The following is a 19448-nucleotide window of genomic DNA, read 5'->3' as shown; positions in this document are numbered from 1 at the left end:
GAAATCATTTTCAAAGAAATGGCAACGAAATGGCAAGAGGTGATTAGAAACACTGTCTCTTGATATCGTGACTTTCGCGCTGCAAAACCAGTCCATGGTAGTAGAGGCAATCCCGTCATACTCGTTCAAGGCTTACATGCGTCAAGCCTTCCATCACCAATTTTTCATCACCTGTACGAAATAGCAAGGTAAAGCAGGTCAGGATCATGCTTAAAGTGAGTTCCTTCGTCATGTTCTAGTGGTGTATCAATAAAGGAATACATCCCAAACGCCAATACTGAAGAAAAGCGACGATGTGCTTCTCAGAGCTCCTCTTTGAAGAACTGTTCCTCGCTACCCTCCTGCTTCTCGTCGTCCAACGCGTCCTCACTCTTTCCCTCACCCTTCCCCTCGCCCGTATGATCGACGATTCCGCGTATCTCTCGCGGGTCGCCCGGTTGCTCAACGACTTCGAGCTTCCAACCCTTGTCACCAGCGATCCGCTCCAGCTCGGCCTTCATCTCCTCCACCAGCTCAGGGCTCAGATCCATTTTCTCGAGCTCCTCCTTGTCCAGCAGCTTCACCTCGCCACCGTCAGCCTTGCTCTTCGCGCTAGCAATGATCTCGACCAGAGGCCCGTGACCACGACCGGGGAGGTAGCTGCGCGGCGGCGCAAGCTTGGCAGGGGGTTTGCCGTCTTCGTCGGCAGCAGCAAGGACGTTGCGGGCGCCGACGATGACGCCGCCCACATTCACACCCTTCTGTGCTCTATCCCTCGCATTCGGGTCCTGCTGGCCCTGCTTCTGCAGCGACTCCTCACCCTCGGCGGCGGGGTCTTCCGGCAGCTTTTGCCCCGCCATCGCCTCCTGCGCCTCGAGCGTCTTCAAGCGGTGCCATTCCGCCTGTGCTGTGGGATTGTCTGCGGGAATGATGAGTTGGCAGCTGATAGGGTTCGCACTTGTGGCCCTGGGCGGGAGGAATGCAACGTCGTCGCAGAGCCGCGGGGTGTTGACCACCATGAGATAGGCGCACGTAGTGACCTCCTTGATCCAACCGATGCGGTCCCCCTTCATGCCTGGCACGCAATGGTACTGCACCTCGATGGTGCGCTCGCGGCCCGTCAGGTCGCAGATCGTTCCGCCGTCCATCCTTTGAACGAGGTATCGCTGGTCCCCCTTGATCTGCAAATCCGTGTTCGCCGGTGGATCCCCAGACTTGGTCACAGGCTTCTGCTGCTGCTGCTGCTGCTGTTGCTGCTGCTGTTGCTGGTTCTGTGCTTGCTGGCGCTGGCTAGGCGACTTGCCCGCCCTGCCCAGGACGTACTCGGCGGTATGCGGGTCGCGAACCGGGGGCTGTCCGTTCGGGACGGTGGGCAGCGCGTGGAATTGGACAACATCGCGGTTGTAGCAGAAGCTGTAGCTCCACCATCCGGACATGAAGTACAGACAATTTCCGTCGAGCTCGTTCAACAGCTCCCAGCCGTGGGCGGAGGCCTTGGCCAGCTCCCGCGCCTCCTCTTGTTTCGCAAGCTCCGTCGCCGTATGATTCTCTGGCGTTTGTGGCTCTAGGATGGGTATCGAGCAAAGGTACTTTGTCGGGTGCATATTCATGACCTCGTAGCGCTCGAAGATCTCGGGCGCGACACCGCCGTCGGCGCCGGTGGATTCGCGGACATTCTGGGAGACGTCGGAGGCTGTCGAGAATTCGGCGGAGTACGTGGAATGGGAATTCCCACGGTCGAGGAGGGCTTGCGCTTCGTGTTCTGAAATGAAGGATTCGGAAAAGACTATCTCGTACTGCGCACACGCTGGTTAGAGACTTGCTCCGTAAGCTCTCCTGGGCCTCTCTGTGCGTACCTGGGGATATGCCACGAGGTCATCGTGAATGCTGAAGCCAGGATGGCGGGCCCCGCAGAGCCCTGCCATCAAGATCAGATTAAGACGGCGCATGGTGCCGCGTTTGCGAAGCTGCCTCACATGTAGAGAACAGGTTGAAGTTGGGGGTGGTTTCGTTCAGCTTGAGGGCGACGGGTAGATCGTCACAACGGCGCATTGGCCCGTAGCTTACAGGTGTCATCAACGTGCGGCAGGTGCGGCAGGGGTCCCGCCAAAATAGGCAAGACAAGGGGCTTTGCCGAGGTTCTCCCGACAGAACAGAGAGATGCGGAAGGTGACATCCATAACTTACAAAACACCAGATGCAGCTTTCGCAAGGTATATTCTGTCGTCGCGCAGAATTTATGCCTTACGATACAATGGAAGCAGCATGATAAGCCAGTGTCAATTGCGAATTGCCAATATGACAACGATGACGATGATAACAGCCATAGTAACGGGAATAACAATACTGATAACATTATAAGAACGTGTTAAGCTATATCTAAGTGAATTTCAGTAATTCCGCTCTCTATGTGACAGTAAGCTGCGCTTGTTTTCATCTAATTATAAAGTGAGGTACATATTAGAGAAGGTCGGGTGTTGGCCGGATAGTTGGCCCCGCTTCAACCTCCGGGCCGCTGTGGGGCCACCCGGCATTCGTCCGATAACTGCCGCCGACCTTCGCATTTACTGCTACCCGAATTTGCCTCTGACGAGATAATTCCCCAGAGTCTGTCGCTTTCGTGTGTCTCATGTCGGCATAATTGCGCTCTCCAGCAGAGATTGGCCAGCTAGGCCAGGTACCTCGACCTAGACCTCTGTTTCTGGACTCTAAAGGCCTCGAGACCCGCTTTTGAAATCCGAGGCGAGGGTCGCAATGACTTGAGTCCAGTCGTGGATGATAGCGACAAGAACGACAATAATGATGATGCCGGGATGTTAACTTCCAACTTCGACGATTGAATCTCTACCTAAGCAAATGCTTCAAAGCGACAAGGCCTCAAACTTTTGCTTCGATCCAGGCTTCCCAAAGTGCGGTTCAAACTACGATCTTATCTCTTTGAGAAGAATCGCAAGCCTGCCGAACAGTTTATTGGACGTCTCTACAGGCTGAAATTTGACTGATAGTCTTATAACAACTTTATGCGATCGCTTTAAATAACGATATTCAGTGCACCAATTATTTCTACCTCTCACACTTCGCTACAATGTCGCAAGTAGTGCCCTAAAAGGACTGTTCAAACATCTAAACGCACGTCAGGAACTACGCATGCAGGGGTGCAGGGTAGCATTCAGGCACTGCGGCCACGGCCAAGCTCGCCACCAGGCAAGACAAGCCACATCACTTTCGCAAGCGCGGGTGGCAGGCATTTGAAGAACATGTGCCTAAGAGGTCCACAAAAGAATCACCCGCGTCCTTCTCTCTTCCGAACGTGACACACGGTCACACGTCAAAGATTTAATCCGGGGCTCGGGAGCAGTTATGAGACGCGTTCCGCATGCCGTGCCACCGTGAAATGGATATTTCCGGCCGTAGAAGGCCGTATGGCGCGCGTCAGCAGGGGTGGCTCACACCCCTGTCTGATGCCATTTTCGTGATCATACGCCACAAATGTTTCTTGTGTTTGGGGGTTCTTAGGCTTTTTTACACGACGGTTCCTGATAAATAATGAACATGATCTTTTTGAGCGAAAATGGAAGCCTCTGTTCTCGAAGAAAAAGGACTGATTTCCAACAGCTTTCTTTGTCTGCTACCGCCATTGTTCAGAAGGACGACCTCTGGGCTCACTACTTAGACACCCCGGTATCTTAATCAGATATAATTCGGCCAAATCTAAGACTTTGTAAGTTGAACACGAAGACTCAAAAGCTTAGGCTAACGCAAGCTGGCAAAGTTCTGTAATCGAGGAATTATTAAGGTCTAGATTTACTTCCACCATCTCACATTGCCACCGGCTGTCTGGAGTCTCCTGGGAAACGCATCCAAAACATCGAACTCGGCCCAGGGATGTCGCAGAAACGAGAGCGCGGTGATCTACCGTATCCCAGCAGATCACTCATAGCAATCTTCTTCAACCTCCTGCTCTTCACGATGAAGCAGCTGGTGTTATTCTGTTACGCTGGGACGGCATTCACCGCAGTCCTATCAATTTTCCTTCTCGGCCTGCCATTTGGACGACAGCTCGAGGGCGGTCTACGCCTGGCATGTCATATTCTCAGAATGGAACTCGGAGTGCCATACGCAACAGTTCCAGCAAGACATCAAAGGATCAACTATGGTCTTTCCTGAAAATGAGACTCGGTCAATTATCGCATCCATGAAGAGGTGCCTCGACGCAGAACATGAAAACAACAACTTAGTATCGGACTCCAGGTCATATATGAGTCCGTCTACATAGAATAATGTATAATATATTGATATATATACATACGCATTTCCTTGCCTATGCAAAGTTGAGAGTCCAGTCTTTGGACAGCAGCAACTCCGGCCATGAAATGACTTCGCCGCCGTCGCGCAATACCCAAAGCTCCTCTAACAACTCAATAGCCCATATGTTAACCATGATACGATTTGTCGAGTATAAATCCTTAAAGCGGTCGACAACTCTCACTCGCATCCGAGTGTCATCGTGTCGCAATTGCGCCCCGGCCGTAAGGAGCGGCATTGAGTGGAAGTTGATACATGCTGCATCAATAGGGGTATCCAGCAGTCTTTTCAAGCTTTCCATAGCAAGTAGTCTGATAACACAGCTGAGATCATGTTCTTTACCCATCGTTGAGTATACATTCACCTCCGGTTGATGTCGTCGCCCGTAAATTTCGTACAACATGATGAGACCATGGTTCCGATACGCGAAACTCATGTCTATCAGCGTCTTGTCACCATGATCAAGATTCCAGGAGAGTAACTCTATTTCAAGCATGGTTTCGAGATCCGCATCACCGACGCCCGTTGCCAGTACTCTCCGGCAATGACGACCCACTGAGGCAAGGTTGTAGAACAGCTTCGCCGAGAATCCGATCATGGGATGGAACGATGTTCTACTCCTCTCAATCGCCGTGACCACTTCCACCTCGTTCATCGGCGAAGCATCATAATCATCGGGCTCCGCAACGAAGGCGCACGTCATATCCCAGTACAAATACCAGCCCAGAATGTACTGTATAACGGGATCGTCTTTCTTCTTTTCGTCCATCAGAGCCTTGGCAAGCAGCGTACGTGCCCCTGACAAGTGTTCTTTACCATAACAAATGGGCTTCTCCTCAGTCCACGAAGAAGAGATGCCAAGCAGAAACACGCTGAGCAGCGAGGCCGGCTTGATCAGTTCATGATCCCGCAACTCGATGCGAAGTGCTCGGATCGCGAGACCCCTCTCCCGAAGACAAGTCTGAACTGCTGTAGCACCAAAGAAACCCTTCTGCCCTGCGCTGACGCTTTGAACAGCGTGCACCAGAGACGGCGTGTAGAGTAGATGCTCAACTAGTGGGAAAGACAGCGGGTTGTCGTCTAGAGTCAATGTCATCATCCGGCTGGTATTCCCCAGCCAGTAATGTAGCAGCCTTTTGTCCGGGGTGACGGCGCCTGTCCACGGCTCTGTGAGAGGCAGTGGGATCTCGATCTGCCATTGCGTGGTCGGTGGCGCGTCGAGGTGGCAGACAGAGCCTCGGCGCTGGCAGCGGAGGCAGACGGGGTAGGTCTCGTCGCATTTGACTCAGCGGGCTTTACATTCTTTGCAACCGCGCTTGCTCTTGCTTCTGTTTTGTTGTTTCTTTCGCTGCGGTCGCTGTGTTGGAAGACTGATCTCCAAAGATGTACCGGGGTCGGGGTGGTGGGCCGCAGTACTCAGCGCCGAGCCGGTAACCTGAGCTGCATTTGAACTGGCAAAACGCACTCGACATGTGTTATTGTTCATTCTCCGTGTTATATGGATTCTTGTAGAAGTTACTGAAAGTTGGGTAGGAAACTAAGTTTAGCGTGAGAATTCATGCTGTCTGCTTGAACCATCACGCACTGATCGGAGTGGGGTGTGAAAATCTGTTAGTAGTAACAAACCCTCGACTCAATATCGCTACCCATAACGAAGTCATTTTAAGCTTCTCTTAACTTCAAATGCTTTCAACGTTTCCGCAGAGAAACGTTATTCTCAATTAAGCCAGCAGGAGAACTTCAAAGTTCGAGCTCACAATAACTCGAGAATATCATAGATTTCAACTGAGTCACACAAAAGTGCTAAATCATCGAGTGGATGGATGGATCTTCAGCTCACAACGGATAAGACGCACTCATGTTGTGCCCCATAGTTGATCGGAACAACAATCTGCACTATACTGCAGAAAAGCTCGAATAATTGGTGTCAGAAGTTCTGTAATCTATTGTGCTATCTACGTGAAGCCTCCTCGAGTTCTCGAAGGGAATAAAGATTTTCAAATAGCAGCATAAACCGTCTTTTCAAATTCATGGAGAAGCTCAACTGCCTTTTGATCACCAGTGGGAAAGAGCTGCGAAAGGTACACGCCAGCAACGCCTTTCTGAACATCAACCCACTGCAGTATGGTTAGCAGAGAGAATCCCAGCGAGGCAAATCAACTTACCCAGTAGCAGTTCGGCAAGCCCGACCACGTGAGTGAGCCTGCACTTCGACCCCCCGGCACCGTCGCTGTGGTAAAGAGACCTCACAGGCCAAAGTTGCAGGACACGTCATCGGGAACGGCGTTGTAGATCGCGTTGCGGTTTGCCAGACCGTAATCACCAGGCTTGTCGAGTCCCTTGCGATTCTCAAGCTGAGGCCTGAACATCTCGTCCATGGTCTCCTGCCGAAGAAGCTTGCCCTGGAGGAAGCCTTTGTAGAGCTTGAGTAGCTCGGTGACGGTAGTGTAGATGCCGCCACCTCCCATGTCGTCAACAGCGGGATCAGGCCACCAAAGGTCATGCTTCTCCTTGAGATTGGATCCGTCCCGCTCCCACAGCTTCACGAGTCTGGATCGCAGATCCTCCCGCTGCTCAAGATGGAAAGTGATGTCTCGGATAGACAGGGGGTCGAACATGTGCTTCTGCATGTACTCCCCCAGTCTCATACCCCCGTTGACACGCTCAACCTGGCATTGTGCCGTCAGCGCAGCCCAGGCAGAGAGTTCAGAATTCAGCTTACCATCAAACCTGCCCAGTCAATGCCAGGAGAGTACATCCACTGTTCACCAGGCTCGAAAACCAAGAAGGGATGGAACGACTCCCTCTGGTAGCGTGGGGTTAGATATTTTACAAGACCATAGGATAGTTACCGGATATACATACGTTTGTTTCCACGATGGGAGACCTGTCAATTCCTTTGACCTCATTGTACTTCTCCAGCAACGGATGCATGAAGACATAGGCCATACCGCTCGAGTGCGTCAATAGATGTCTCATGTTGAGTTAGTCTTGACTCTCGATATCGGCAACTTCTCTCACCTCAATGTGATAACCCTCTTCGAAGGTCTAAACTGAGGTTCGTTGGCGTCGTCGAAACCGACCAGAACCTTGGGGTTCTTCCACTCGGGAAGAACAGTTGAGATGTCCTCATCGAGCTTGAGTTGGCCTCGCTCGACACACTGCATCACAGCAATGGTCGCAATGAACTTGGTGCATGAAGCGATCCAATGAACGGCGTCGGTACCCTTCTTGTCAGTGGAGTTTTCACCGTCTTCGAAAGACTCGGCAAAGTGAAGAGAGTCTGTGGAGTGAACTGAATTAATCACAAATGCCATGCCTTCTGTCATGATGTCTCAGGGAAATCATACCATCTATGGTCACAGCACCAAGTGTGACGCGAGGGAGGGGTTGGCCCTCAGATTTGCGGAAGATGTCGACGAGCTCCTTGGAGAATTGCATTGTGACTGAGTTTTATGGCCGCCCGGAATTGGTTGTGGAAAGCATCAGGACCGCCTTTCTGGGAGAGAAAGATCTCTTTTTATAATTTCTGGAACCATTCTGATGCCGAATGATCTATTCCATTTGTCTCTGTGGTTTGGAATTCCCCACTGCCGTCACGCGGGCCTTGCAGGCTTCAACTCGCAAGTTCTGTTCAGAAGACGCGATAACAACCATGGCGCGGAACGAGAGTCCACAAGCACAGCCCACTCCAAAGCCGCGAATATGACACGAGAAAGCGTGATCACCCTCCTTGGCAATGCAAACCTGCCAAACTCAGAAGTGTTCGGGGAATGAGTCACTACTGCCCAGAGTTCCTGGCTGTTGTGGGCCAAGTGCGGAATATCTACAGCTCTACATCAAACGCATCCTGACGTCCCGCTTGAACTGTCGTTCTAGGAAGATAAGCGAGCACCCAAGTAGCGGTACCTGATTTGATATGTTGTCCGTCCAGCGTTCCGGAGGCATAGTGCATCCGGTCTAAAGATCTCTGTACGTCGAGCTACTCCATGTGCGTTAACAAGCAATTGGACATGCCATTTGAAAAATAACCATAAAATCTAAAGAGAAAAACATGGTCCCGAATCTCGAGAACCTGAATAGACGCCAGTCAACCTTGCTAACATCGTATACTCCAAGCTTGCCTGCACAGTTGAACGACAGGCATAGAGATAGCGGGGGTAATTGGGCATACTGGTACCGTCTCTAAGTTTCCAAGATATTGTCGAACCCGGTTGCATCACTAATGATGATATGATTAGTCTTTCGTGCCGCTGTCAAAGGAAGGTTGGAAGCTGAGGCCTGGCATAGATGAAGTCATTCACGATTCAAGTTCACGATGGCGGATTTTCTCCACCTTCCTTGTTTGGACAAATTGCGAGATGTGGATTCCACTCAAAATGGCTCAAGCGTTCTTAGCATCCGATGTTGTTTTTGGTAGGAAACCGGCGAAAGTCTTCCATTTTGGAAGTGGTTGCGGCTGTGACGACTTGAGCGGACATCTCACTGATGCCTGGTCGCTTGAATCAATAGATCCGTCATGATCTCTGGCGACTGTCCCCAAACCTTCTGTTGGCCCCGAAATCCCCAGCTGCCAGCCGGCATTGATTGACAGTTACAAAGCTGTCGACAGAATGACAAACAGTCCGGTAACTGGGACATCAAATTCTTAATTTATAACGACCATTCACATCCCGTCGCTGTTGATCGCCCTGTTCTCGTCATCGTTTCTAGAGCACCCTCCAGAAATTGTTTCATTATCTCCAACAAAATGGTGACAGATCCTACCACTCTCATCAATCTTTTGACGAACCAAGTACCCAGTCTCGACGTATACGATGAAGGGAGCGACCGCTTCAACGACTTCAGGAGTTACTATAACCTTGCCCTGACCGACAAACCACTGGCCATAGCACGTCCGAAATCCGAACACGAGGTGTCGAAAACTGTCGCCTTCTGCTCGAATAACAACATCCCCTTGGCCGTCCGATCTGGCGGGCACGATTTCTTCGGCCGTTCGCTGATCAAGGACGGGCTGTTCTAGACTTGCGCGAACTGGATTCTATCAACATTGCCGCTGATAAGAAGACCGTTCATGTCGGCGGAGGCGTAATCGCTGGCTCGTTGCAGCAAGCCCTTGAGGCAAGAGGGCTCTTTACCCCTACGGGTCAGGTTAAGACTGTGGGCTACGTCAGCTGGGCATGCGGCGGCGGCTACGGGTTCTACGTTGGAACATACGGCTTTGGCGTCGATCAGATCGTCGGCGCGAGAGTTGTGATTGTTGATGGAAATATCATTGATACCGATGACGATAAAGAGCTGCTGTGGGCTCTCCGTGGCGCGGGTGCTGGAACCTTCGGTGTTATAGTCGAGCTGCCAATCAAGGTCTACCCGACGCCCAAGATCTACGCCGGCTTCTTGGGATTTGCACTCACAGAAGCCGGGGCGGTGTTTAGCAAGTTCCAAGCTCTTGTGAGCGATAAGTTCCTGACGAGTTCAGCGGTGATGCCATAGTCGCTCGACCCCAAATGCTCCAGCTACCTCATTCCGAGCCCTGTTTCATTTTCTACTGGTGCTGGACTGCAGTTTGCGGCGATATCACCCCTGGAAAGGTTTTTCTTCAAAAGATGAGAGGGCTCGGTACTGTTTTGGTTGACAGCGTTGATGAAAGTGAGTCTGAAGTTGCCATCTGCTCAAGCCTACAGATACCAGAATACTAACAGTGCGTTTGATGACAGCAACTCCCGCAGCTTTTGGAGGAGGCGAATTGTCATCCGCGACCTTCTTCCTCAGTTGCAACGTTGCCAACCTCGAGCCCGAACTCGGAGCGATACTGGCGCGCCATCAGCCAACCCAGCCTCTTGCAGTTGTTGTCGTACACAATAGCCATGGAAAGGGGGTCAAGGAGAGTATCGCGGATGGAATCGGAAGCATCTTTTCAAATCGAAGGGATCATATTATTTTGGGTCTACACGGTGGGACAAGTCTGGGCTGGGGGCTCAATGGTGATGCCTTTGAAGAGTCGAAAAGATGGGTGTTGGGTTTGGAGAAGGATGTGCTTGAATCTCGAATGTCGCTCAGTAGAAGCTTTGCGAGTTTCTCGCCGCCAGAAGATGCTGATCCTGTCATGCTGTTTGGTGTAACGGAAGCCAGGCGACTTTCGGTGTTGAAGGGGAGGTTGGATGCTGGTGGTTTGTTCAACAAAAGCTTTCCTCGGGTTGGCTAGGAAGTTGAGGCCTTCCGGCCTTGATATGGAATCTTGTTTGTCCAACTGGGCATTGCGAGATTCCAATCCTACTATTATCTACCTTTACGCACAACAATAAGTCTGGAATCACATCAAATAAGTCTTAATAGCTCGGCTTCATATTTGGGAAAAGTGACTTCAATGCAAAAATATTGAGATGGAAGTCAATGCAATATTGTTTTATAACACGACAATCTCCCGTTTAAATATTCAGAGATAGTCAACCAGCCCCGAAACTTCTAAGCCCTCATTGGTTGAACGATGATCGAGAAAACCCTTCCTGCGAAGTTTGGGCCGAATCGCCCACATGAACATGATCTGAAAAGAATCTTGCCCCGATCAGAAACTTCAAGTTTTTCATGACAGCAATCCTGAGTTTCATAGGAGGCTCTTTTATCTCCTCCACGTGTACGTTCCACCCCATCGACTCATCCTCGAGAAGATGCGCTAGTGGCCAAAGCGGATGCCCGTCCTTTCGGGATGCCAAGTCTTCCTTCATAGTTGACAGCCACAATGGACCCGACATTGGTTGGATTTCAAATCTCACCCGTTTGACAAGAGACCAAAAGGCACCCCAAGTCATTCCGTCTTGTTGATGAGAGACTGGTCGTGCTAGTGACTGCGGTGAGAACGCCGTGTTGATGGCTGATGCAGCAGTCGTTGATGCATCAGAAAGGCTCAGCCACGCGTTGTTGTCGTCGGCGTTGTAGGCGCCAATGTCGATGCATGCTGCCGCAAGTCTCCAGATATAGTCATCAAGATTGGCTACACCTTCTGTAGGCGTTCCGATGATGAGACCAGGTCTGAATACCGCAATATTTCGTTGGCCGACAGGACGTCGCTCGGCCACTCTCTTGACCAGTGTCTCTGCCACAAACTTCGACTGGCTGTAGCCCATCGAATCAGAAAGTTCTCGAACGACGTCTTCCTCACACTCGTCCTCCGATCGGCACTGGCGACCACCTGATACATACGTGAATCTTAGGCCAGGGTTTTGCAGCGCAAGGGCGGCAAGCTGGACGGTGGATCGGACATTGACGGCTTCGAGAGCAGAGTAGCTCTTGTTCCAGTGCACGACGGCACCATTGTGAATGATGATGTCGAACGAGCAGCCATCTGCCAAGCGCTCCCACTGTGACTCTGTGAGTCCGAGTTGCAGCACCCCTAGGTCCCCTTTCCATACTTCCAACTTTTCTTCGTGAAACTCCGTCCACCAGAGTGCCTTCAAGGCTGTCTCAATCACCCGAGTCTTCGCCACTTCAGCAGTCGATCCTCGCGCCAGGGCAACCACTCTACTAACGTCGGGCCGCTCCAGCAGCTGGCGGAGAATCTGAGTACCAAGGTACCCAGTTGCTCCCGTGAGGAAGACTGTAAGATCGTGGCCTTTCGGTGAAATCTTGTTGACCCCACTGGGAGCATTTAGCGGAGTCAACAGCTCGGTCTGATACCGCTCAATCTCGGCCATGATATCGACAGTTCTAACAGAAGTTTGCGGGCTGGCCGCTGTGGTGGATTCAGGGGCCGTTGAGCTTTCGATAAATGAGGCGAGACTTCTGATTGTCGTGGTTTCGTTCATCAAGAACTGCATACCGACTCTGACCCGATGCGTAATGCGAACGAACTGCATGAGAGACATCATCGTCAGGGAGTCTAGACCTGAGGAAGACAAGAGCATGTCGTCGAAATGATCTGTCGCAGCTCTAGCAGATGAAAACTTCGCAGGGACAAGAGATTGGATCTTCAACGCTAGCCCGTACGCCAACTTCTCGTCCGGGCCAACGCTCAAGCTCTCGTTGTGTGCTGAAGCAAGCTTGATGAGTGATTCCGACTGAGTCATAGATAACTCCTCAAGCAGGGAGGTAATGAGTCTCCTGTCAACTTTACCCGAGGCGGAAAGGGGGAAGCCGCTGCTTGAAATTCTCGTGATGTTGATCCAATGAGTCGGTATCATGATGCTAGGGATTCTGCCAGACAGATCCGCTTTAATCCGATCAACCTGCTCTTCGAACAGCAAACGACTTTGAGGTCTCGCAGCGGATCGGAGTTCCCGATCTTGAAGATCAAGATCCAGCACGGCGACAAGACGATCTTGAAATATGCCAGTTGAAGGGAACACAACAATGCCACGCTTGACAGAGTTGCACCCGGTCAAGTGAGATTCGATATCGCCCAGCTCAACTCTCTGTCCGTGGACCTTGACTTGGAGATCTTTACGTCCGATGTAAATCAAAGTTCCGTCTGGGTCTTTCCGAACCAGATCTCCTGTTTTATAAAATAACGAGTTGTTCGTCCGTGAATCGTTGCGTCCCCAGCATGGCGTATCAATGAAAGCCGTAGAGGTCTGATGGTGGTCATTGAGATAGCCTTGAGCCAATGTTTGACCTTCAATAAGGAGCTCGCCAGCTTCGCCATTTTCAACCAAAGCACTGTCATCCTCGGGATCAACAACCCAGCAAGAACATCCGGCAGGAACTCCAATAGTACGGGGGTCTGACCTCGGACTGTAGGCGTGGATTGCCGCAATGACAGAACACTCACTCGGGCCGTAAGCGTTGAACAGTCGAGTCCCGGCATCTAGCCACTTCTTGATGAGTGACTCATCTGGCGCTTCTCCGCCGAGGACCAGCGTCTTGAGTAAAGGTACTTCTGAGGGCGCAATGAAGCGGGCCACGGAAGGTGTAAGCAGTGATAAGTTGACGTTGGTTTCCTTCATGAAGTCTTCAATGCCTTCTACACGTTCCTTGTCGCTTGGGACACAGACGGTGCCACCGTGAATGAGAGTAGTGAGAATCTCAAACAAGCTGGCGTCGAATGTGTAAGATGAAAACTGCAACACGCGATGATTGTTGGACATTCCGAGAAGCTTTCCGTGAGAGACAGCTCCATGGGCGAATGCAGAATGAGGGATGATCACTCCTTTTGGCTGGCCAGTAGATCCTGATGTGAAGATGACGTACGCGGGGTGTTGAGGATTCGAACTGAAGCATGGATCATGAGACTTTGGCAATTGATCCAGGCGCTCTCTGTCCACTATGATCTGCGTCGCGAGCCCAAGGTTGGTTGCCTTGGAATGGAAAGCAGACGTGAGTGCTATGTTGGCCTTGATCTCTTTGATGATGTTTCTGAGCCTGGAAATAGGCTGACCAGGATCCAACGGCACAAATGCAGCACCGGCCTTCATGACTCCCAACATGGCTACGATGGTCCAAACTGACTTCTCAAAGCACAATGGAATCATGGCACCTGGTGCAACACCGATCTCGGTGAGATGCGTAGAGAGGGCAGACGACATGCGTTCGAGATCCTCATAGGTGATGGTGTCTGAAGTCGAGACAATTGCTTCCTTCTTGGCCTGTTCTCTACTTTTGCCCGAAATAAGATCGTGGATGGATTTTGAAACTTCTGCTTCTTGAATATCCTGACCTTGAGGTTTCGATGCAGGTAATGGCAGTTTATCATAGACCAAGCTCGAAATTGTTTGAAACTTAGCGTTTGAAGACAGTGCCTGAGATAACTGGACCATCACTATCTTGACGATCTCAATGGCCTCTGCCACGAAGATACGGGTGGTGACATCCTCGTCGACGTGAGTTGCAAACTCAACTCGGCCATGGTGAAGCCAGACTTCGCACGTCACTGGGAATGTGGTGAACTCTTCCCGGTAGATCGGTTTCCCCAGCGGACCAGAGCCAATTTCGTCCCAGCCGCCACCAGCCTGCACGACAAGAAGGTTCTGAAACTCGCAGCCTCGCTTTGTATCTTCGTTGAGAGCCTTGATATGCTGGATTCCGGCCTGTTCGAAAGGTATTATAGCGGTGGCTCGGTCTTGAACTTGACGTAGATACTCGTGGATAGTCGAGTCTCTGCTCAATCGAACCCGCACTGGAACCGTTGCGATGGTCGGACCTTCGATGTTTTCAATCTCGTCTAGGGGCGCATTTCTCCCCGAAACTGTTGCACCGAAGAGCACATCCTCAGACTTAGAATAGTGGCTGATCATCAGAGCCCACGCGGCTCGTACAAGGGTCGACATGGTTACGCCAGATGTCGGGTCCAAGTCAAGCTGTAACGAGTCTCTGACAACGGCACGAGCAAATGACTGGTGACCCGGCTTCGGTCGAGAAGGAAACGTCGACTGAGGAACGCCACAAAGTTCGTCTTTCCAGAACTGAGAGAAACTGCTCGGTTGCAGCTTCTGCGTGTAGGATATGAACTTGCGGTAATCCGTTGCAGGCTTCATGGTGCGGCCGTGGTATGCCTCATTGAGTCTCTTGCAAAGCATGGCAAGGGACCAACCGTCATAGAGCATGTGGTGAATGGTCCACACAAATGTCCGATCTCCATTGAGTGAAGTGATGAGTGCGAATCGATTGAGCGAATCCCCGGGAAACATAGGGTTTGCATCGTCATCTTTGAGATACTCGTCAAGGTTGTCAGAAGCCAGCCACTGAACCTGTTCTCTCATGACAGCTTGGAGAGAGCCTGCGGTTGAAGTGACCGCGAATCGTGTTCGCAGAACAGGCGATGCCGCGTGGATATCTTCCCAGGCTTTCCGGAACCTCGCCAGGTCAACGTCCTTTGGCAATGGATGAATCCATCGGCCAGTGTAGCTTCCTGGACGTGTAAGATTGACTGCCATCAGGCCCTCCTGCATGTGAGTGCAAGGATACAGGTCTTCGATGCTCTCTGGCTTAACGCCACACTGCAAAGAAACCTCTTCCCGTAATACAGATATTTCTTCTGTCTTGAAGAACTGAAATGGTGTGAATCGAGAAGAAAATGCCAGAAGTTCATCTGCGGCACTACTCTTGCAGACCAATGCCATTTTTCTCAGAACCGAGTTCTTAAAAATGTTGGAAACATTGATCTGAAGCTTAAGCTGCCGACATGCTGCGACAACTTTGATGGCTGCGATTGAGTCGCCCCCCAGCTTGAAGAAATCGTCATCAAGACTGATTGACTCTTCGGACAAACCAAGGATCTTAGCCCAGGCTTGTCGAAGAGATCTTTTGATTGGCGAAAGCCCTTCTTCGTCCGGCAAGGATGCTGGAACTGAAGCTTCCGATGAGGGGGAGTCCTCAGAGAGAAGGGTATCTTGACCTATCGAAGACTCTTGATCGCTTTCACTGAGCTCAACACATTGACGCTGATCCAAAGGCGTGGAGGAAACAATGTTGGGTTGGGTCGAAGATTGCATCAGCTGCTGCAGAGTCATGGAGTTGCCCAGACTTCGTAACGCCTTCCTGTCAACTTTTCCAGATGGGGACAGAGGCAATCTCCGGCACGGCACAATTGCTTTCGGGACCATGTAAAGTGGGAGGCCTTGCATAAGCTTGCCCAAGACATCCTCGCCCATCGACTTTATGCGTCCCCAGGATAGGTCCGATTCTTCAAGGAGAATGTTTTCAGATCTGCCGTGTCCACTGGCTGAATCCCGAGACGCGATAAAAGCGGAAAGAACACCCAGTTGTCCTTCGCGAGGGTAGATCATCTCAACCACCACTTCGACGGACGAGTTGATGGGATCTTTCCTCAATAGCTCTGAGAGAACAGCACTCTTGAGGTGGTATTCTATCTCGCCCAGCTCGACGCGCTGGCCGTTGATTTTCACCTGGCTGTCTTTGCGACCAACGAAGTCAATTGAGCCATCGGGATTCATGCTTCCGAGGTCTCCAGTCCGATAGCAACGTCCAGGATCACGGACGACTCCTTGAAGAAACTTCGGGTTCTCAAGAAAAACCTCTTTTGTTCTGGTCTCATCTCCCAGATAGCCGCGGGCGACTGGGGGTCCCTCGATGATGATCTCGCCGATGGAATTGAAGGGAGCTAGTCCATCATTTTCGCCGACAATCCAGACAGCGCAGTTCGGGGGACGGCCGATAGAAACACTTTTCTTCCCCCGCACCCTGGGTTCATCGACGATGGTGATGGCTGAGCATTCTGCAGGCCCGTAGCCGTTGATGGTCTTGACGCGATCGGCCCATCTGTCCGCGACAGACTGCGGAAGTGCTTCGCCAACCAAACAAAGCACCTCCAAGCCCGGAACCTCCTCTGGAGTCATGAGACTTGCCACAGAAGGAGTCAACATCGCCCAATTAACGCTCATGCTGGAGATACAGCTGGCCAAGTTGTTCATCCGCTGCTCCTCAGAGGGAATGCACAGACAGGCTCCAACCATTAAAGTAGTGAAAATCTCCAGCATCGATATGTCGAAGGAGAAAGAGGAATATTGTAGGGCCCGGCGTAGAGGTGAGTCCAGGTGAATAGCCTTGGAGTATCCTCGTGCACTAGAGGCGAAAGCGGCGTGAGTAACAACGACACCTTTTGGCTTTCCAGTTGACCCGCTCGTGTACACGACGTAGAGAGCAGTATCGGTGGACGGAGGAGGTGAAGTTGTTTGGGTTGAGACGGACGGAAGGCGGGTCATAAATGCTTTGTCCACGATGACTCGGTTGTTTCCTTGGATGCGAGAGGGAACTCGATGCTGGCATTGAGCAGAAGAAATAACCACGGAGGCTTGAACATCTTCGATGATCATCTTCAGGCGGCCATCTGGGAGTTGAGGGTCCAACGCCACAACAGCGCCGCCCGCTCTGACAACTCCGAGGACAGCGATGATGCTGTAGACCGACTTTTCAAAGATGATTGGGACAATAGTTTCTGGTCCGACTCCTGACATGGAAAGAAATTGGCCAAATCTTTCGGCGAGTTGTTGAAGCTGAGAGTACGAGAGGTCGCCATCCCAAGCGTGAATGGCTTGTGCTTCGGGACGCAGCTTCGCTTGCTGGGCGATGAGATCATGGATGAAAATGTTCTCTTTCACAGCTAATCTAAGGATGTTGTTAGGCTATATTGCTGGATATAAACTTGATTGATGAATACTCACGGTCTGTTAAGCTGAACCAGCTGCCGCTGGTTGGCAGGGCTTAGAATTTGAATGTCTTGCAATTGCAAGAAGGACCCCCTTGGGGTAGTAATTTGCCAGAAGACATGCTCCAGATCATTGAGCAGGCATCTCACTACTGGTTTCGAGAGAGCTTGGTTTGCAAAGGCAGCAAAGATAGCAACTTGGTCACCGTCTATGACGCAATTGAGTGCAATATCGTGATTGGCCGTGTCGAGCGGAAACTCCGCGTTACATTCGTAGGTTGTGATATTGACAGCTGTCCGCAAATTGGTAGCTGAGATAGTTTCCGTACTGCCATTGTGTCCGTTTTCGGCTTGAGTTTCTGGGGAAGAAGATTCCTTCGTCGAAGTCTCGATATGTTTGAGAAAACTTGCCATGTCACCTGTCTTGTCAACAGTGACTTTGATCGACGAGGAAAGAGGGGGGGCCTCAGTACTCGCACAACTGGGTGTGAGAATTCCAAGTTCAACTTCCTGACTACCGGATCGAGAAGACAACACCAGGGCCCAGGCAGCATACAAGTACAGCTCAAAGGACCCTTTCGTCTTGTTCAAGTCGCATGTTGGGCCGCGCATGCGCGACACAAAGCTTTGGTACAATCCGTCTCCAGGACTGAAATTAGTTTGTTTCCCACGAGTTACCTTTGGCCGAGTCGTTGCTTCAGTGTGCGTTACATCAAGCGCTTCCGAGTCTTGGCAAGCGCTGTGATCGGACTCAGTCGACACCCGGATCTCGCGACATTCGACCGTCGAAACTACTGGTGCTTTGACAACATATTGTTTGGGAGTTCCTGGGGTATTGCTGGGGAATGGGTTGTCGAAAACGAATTCTTCGGGTGTTTCTGCATCGGCTTGAGTTGGTGCATCGAAAACAAATTTGACAGAGTGTAGCCTGGGAGTAAGCTTCAAACTCTTGTTGAAAGAAGACATGTTGTCTCTCATCGTGGAAAGTAAAAGCGATCGGTATGCTTGGGGCCGAACGTATGCAAGGTGTCAGCCTTAAGGCGTGGCGCCAAGGCGAACGATGGGATGCTCGATGATATATCAGGGCATGTGCCAGCAGAAGAATACCCGATACCTGGTATCAGGATAGCACACCACCTGCACAATTTGAAGACTAGACACGTTCAATTCATTGCTTAGGCAGCATTCCTTCAGAGATCCATGTATTTACAAAGCCTCAAGGAGGAAAGAGGATCCAACTGAACGAGCGACGCACTTGTTTTGGCGTGACAAATATGACGGTATCAATATCACGTCCAAAACCGCCTAGTCGACTCTATAATCGGCTTCATTTGTCTAAATGCCTCACTCAGACCCATCTAGACTTACTAAAGGCCCATCATATTCCGAGAAAGGCAACTGTGTGGTCTTGTCTGCCTTATACCCGCAATCCTTCAACGGTCGCCGGAGCTTCCGTTGTGACCATCAAGTTACGAAGCTTCGCATAAATTAACCCAAGAAGGTCTAGTACCAGGATCACATCATCGAGGACGACCTTCTAGACCCCCATGTTAGGCATCGCTGATACTCTTCAAGGCTGTTCAAGTGGCAACAGTCTTGAGTTGACTCACGGAAAACAGTGCTGGGTGTAGGAGTTGTCATTCGATTGTCGCCGAGAGTCCACCAAAGAGGATTGAGCCCACTAGCGTGGTGATATCACAGCCCATGTCAAATGGTGGGATACCAATAGTGAATTCCAATTCGTTGCCTCGGTTCTTGTTTAAAAAACATGTCTTAAGTGGAAGCGGCTGAGACCATGGTGGTTGTTATTGAGGGGTAGGCTGTGTACATTAAGCAGCTGATTTGTCGCCGACGACTGGGTTGCACTTACAATAATCTAGAGAGTTGACAACCCTGCTAGCCATTGGTTCTTTTGTAGTTGACGCAGCCAGGTGAGATCTTGCATATTGTGCCTTGCATGGGTTCGTGAAGGATTCTAAACACGCGCATCTTTTTCTGTGACTCCACCAACTGAACGCATTTGAATGGCTTCTTGAGCATGTAGATGCCTAGCAAGGGTGTGCCGCTT

General features: G+C 51.0%; 5 protein-coding genes across 5 annotated transcripts; 1 reads left to right on the top strand and 4 right to left on the bottom strand.

The window, feature by feature from the left end:
• Positions 1 to 302: 302 nt before the first annotated feature.
• Positions 303 to 1928, bottom strand: CkaCkLH20_06328 (glucosidase II beta subunit-like protein; the record flags this gene model as incomplete). The annotated part of the gene is made up of 2 exons (XM_038889045.1): positions 303 to 1775; positions 1836 to 1928. 2 exons carry the CDS (start codon positions 1926 to 1928, stop codon positions 303 to 305), a joined length of 1566 nt encoding a protein of 521 aa, XP_038745846.1.
• Positions 1929 to 4300: 2372 nt separating this feature from the next.
• Positions 4301 to 5383, bottom strand: CkaCkLH20_06327 (C6 zinc finger domain-containing protein; the record flags this gene model as incomplete). Its single annotated transcript, XM_038889044.1, has 1 exon — positions 4301 to 5383. One exon carries the CDS (start codon positions 5381 to 5383, stop codon positions 4301 to 4303), a length of 1083 nt encoding a protein of 360 aa, XP_038745845.1.
• A 1147-nt stretch (positions 5384 to 6530) lies between these two features.
• CkaCkLH20_06326 (transesterase) lies at positions 6531 to 7725 on the bottom strand (the record flags this gene model as incomplete). Its single annotated transcript, XM_038889043.1, has 5 exons — positions 6531 to 6953; positions 7007 to 7090; positions 7150 to 7258; positions 7306 to 7579; positions 7635 to 7725. The coding sequence occupies 5 exons, from the start codon at positions 7723 to 7725 to the stop codon at positions 6531 to 6533; spliced, it is 981 nt and encodes a 326-aa protein (XP_038745844.1).
• Positions 7726 to 9318: 1593 nt separating this feature from the next.
• Positions 9319 to 9777, top strand: CkaCkLH20_06325 (Oxygen oxidoreductase covalent FAD-binding site; the record flags this gene model as incomplete). The annotated part of the gene is made up of 1 exon (XM_038889042.1): positions 9319 to 9777. One exon carries the CDS (start codon positions 9319 to 9321, stop codon positions 9775 to 9777), a length of 459 nt encoding a protein of 152 aa, XP_038745843.1.
• A 1126-nt stretch (positions 9778 to 10903) lies between these two features.
• On the bottom strand, positions 10904 to 17458 carry CkaCkLH20_06324 (amino acid adenylation domain-containing protein; the record flags this gene model as incomplete). Its single annotated transcript, XM_038889041.1, has 3 exons — positions 10904 to 10957; positions 11058 to 17340; positions 17397 to 17458. 3 exons carry the CDS (start codon positions 17456 to 17458, stop codon positions 10904 to 10906), a joined length of 6399 nt encoding a protein of 2132 aa, XP_038745842.1.
• Positions 17459 to 19448: the final 1990 nt, after the last annotated feature.

Source organism: Colletotrichum karsti, assembly GCF_011947395.1.
Source record: "Colletotrichum karsti strain CkLH20 chromosome Unknown Scaffold18, whole genome shotgun sequence".
In the NCBI taxonomy this organism is placed as follows: domain Eukaryota; kingdom Fungi; phylum Ascomycota; class Sordariomycetes; order Glomerellales; family Glomerellaceae; genus Colletotrichum; species Colletotrichum karsti.
Note: the sequence above shows the minus strand (reverse complement) of the source record. Positions and strands in the feature narration are given on the sequence as shown.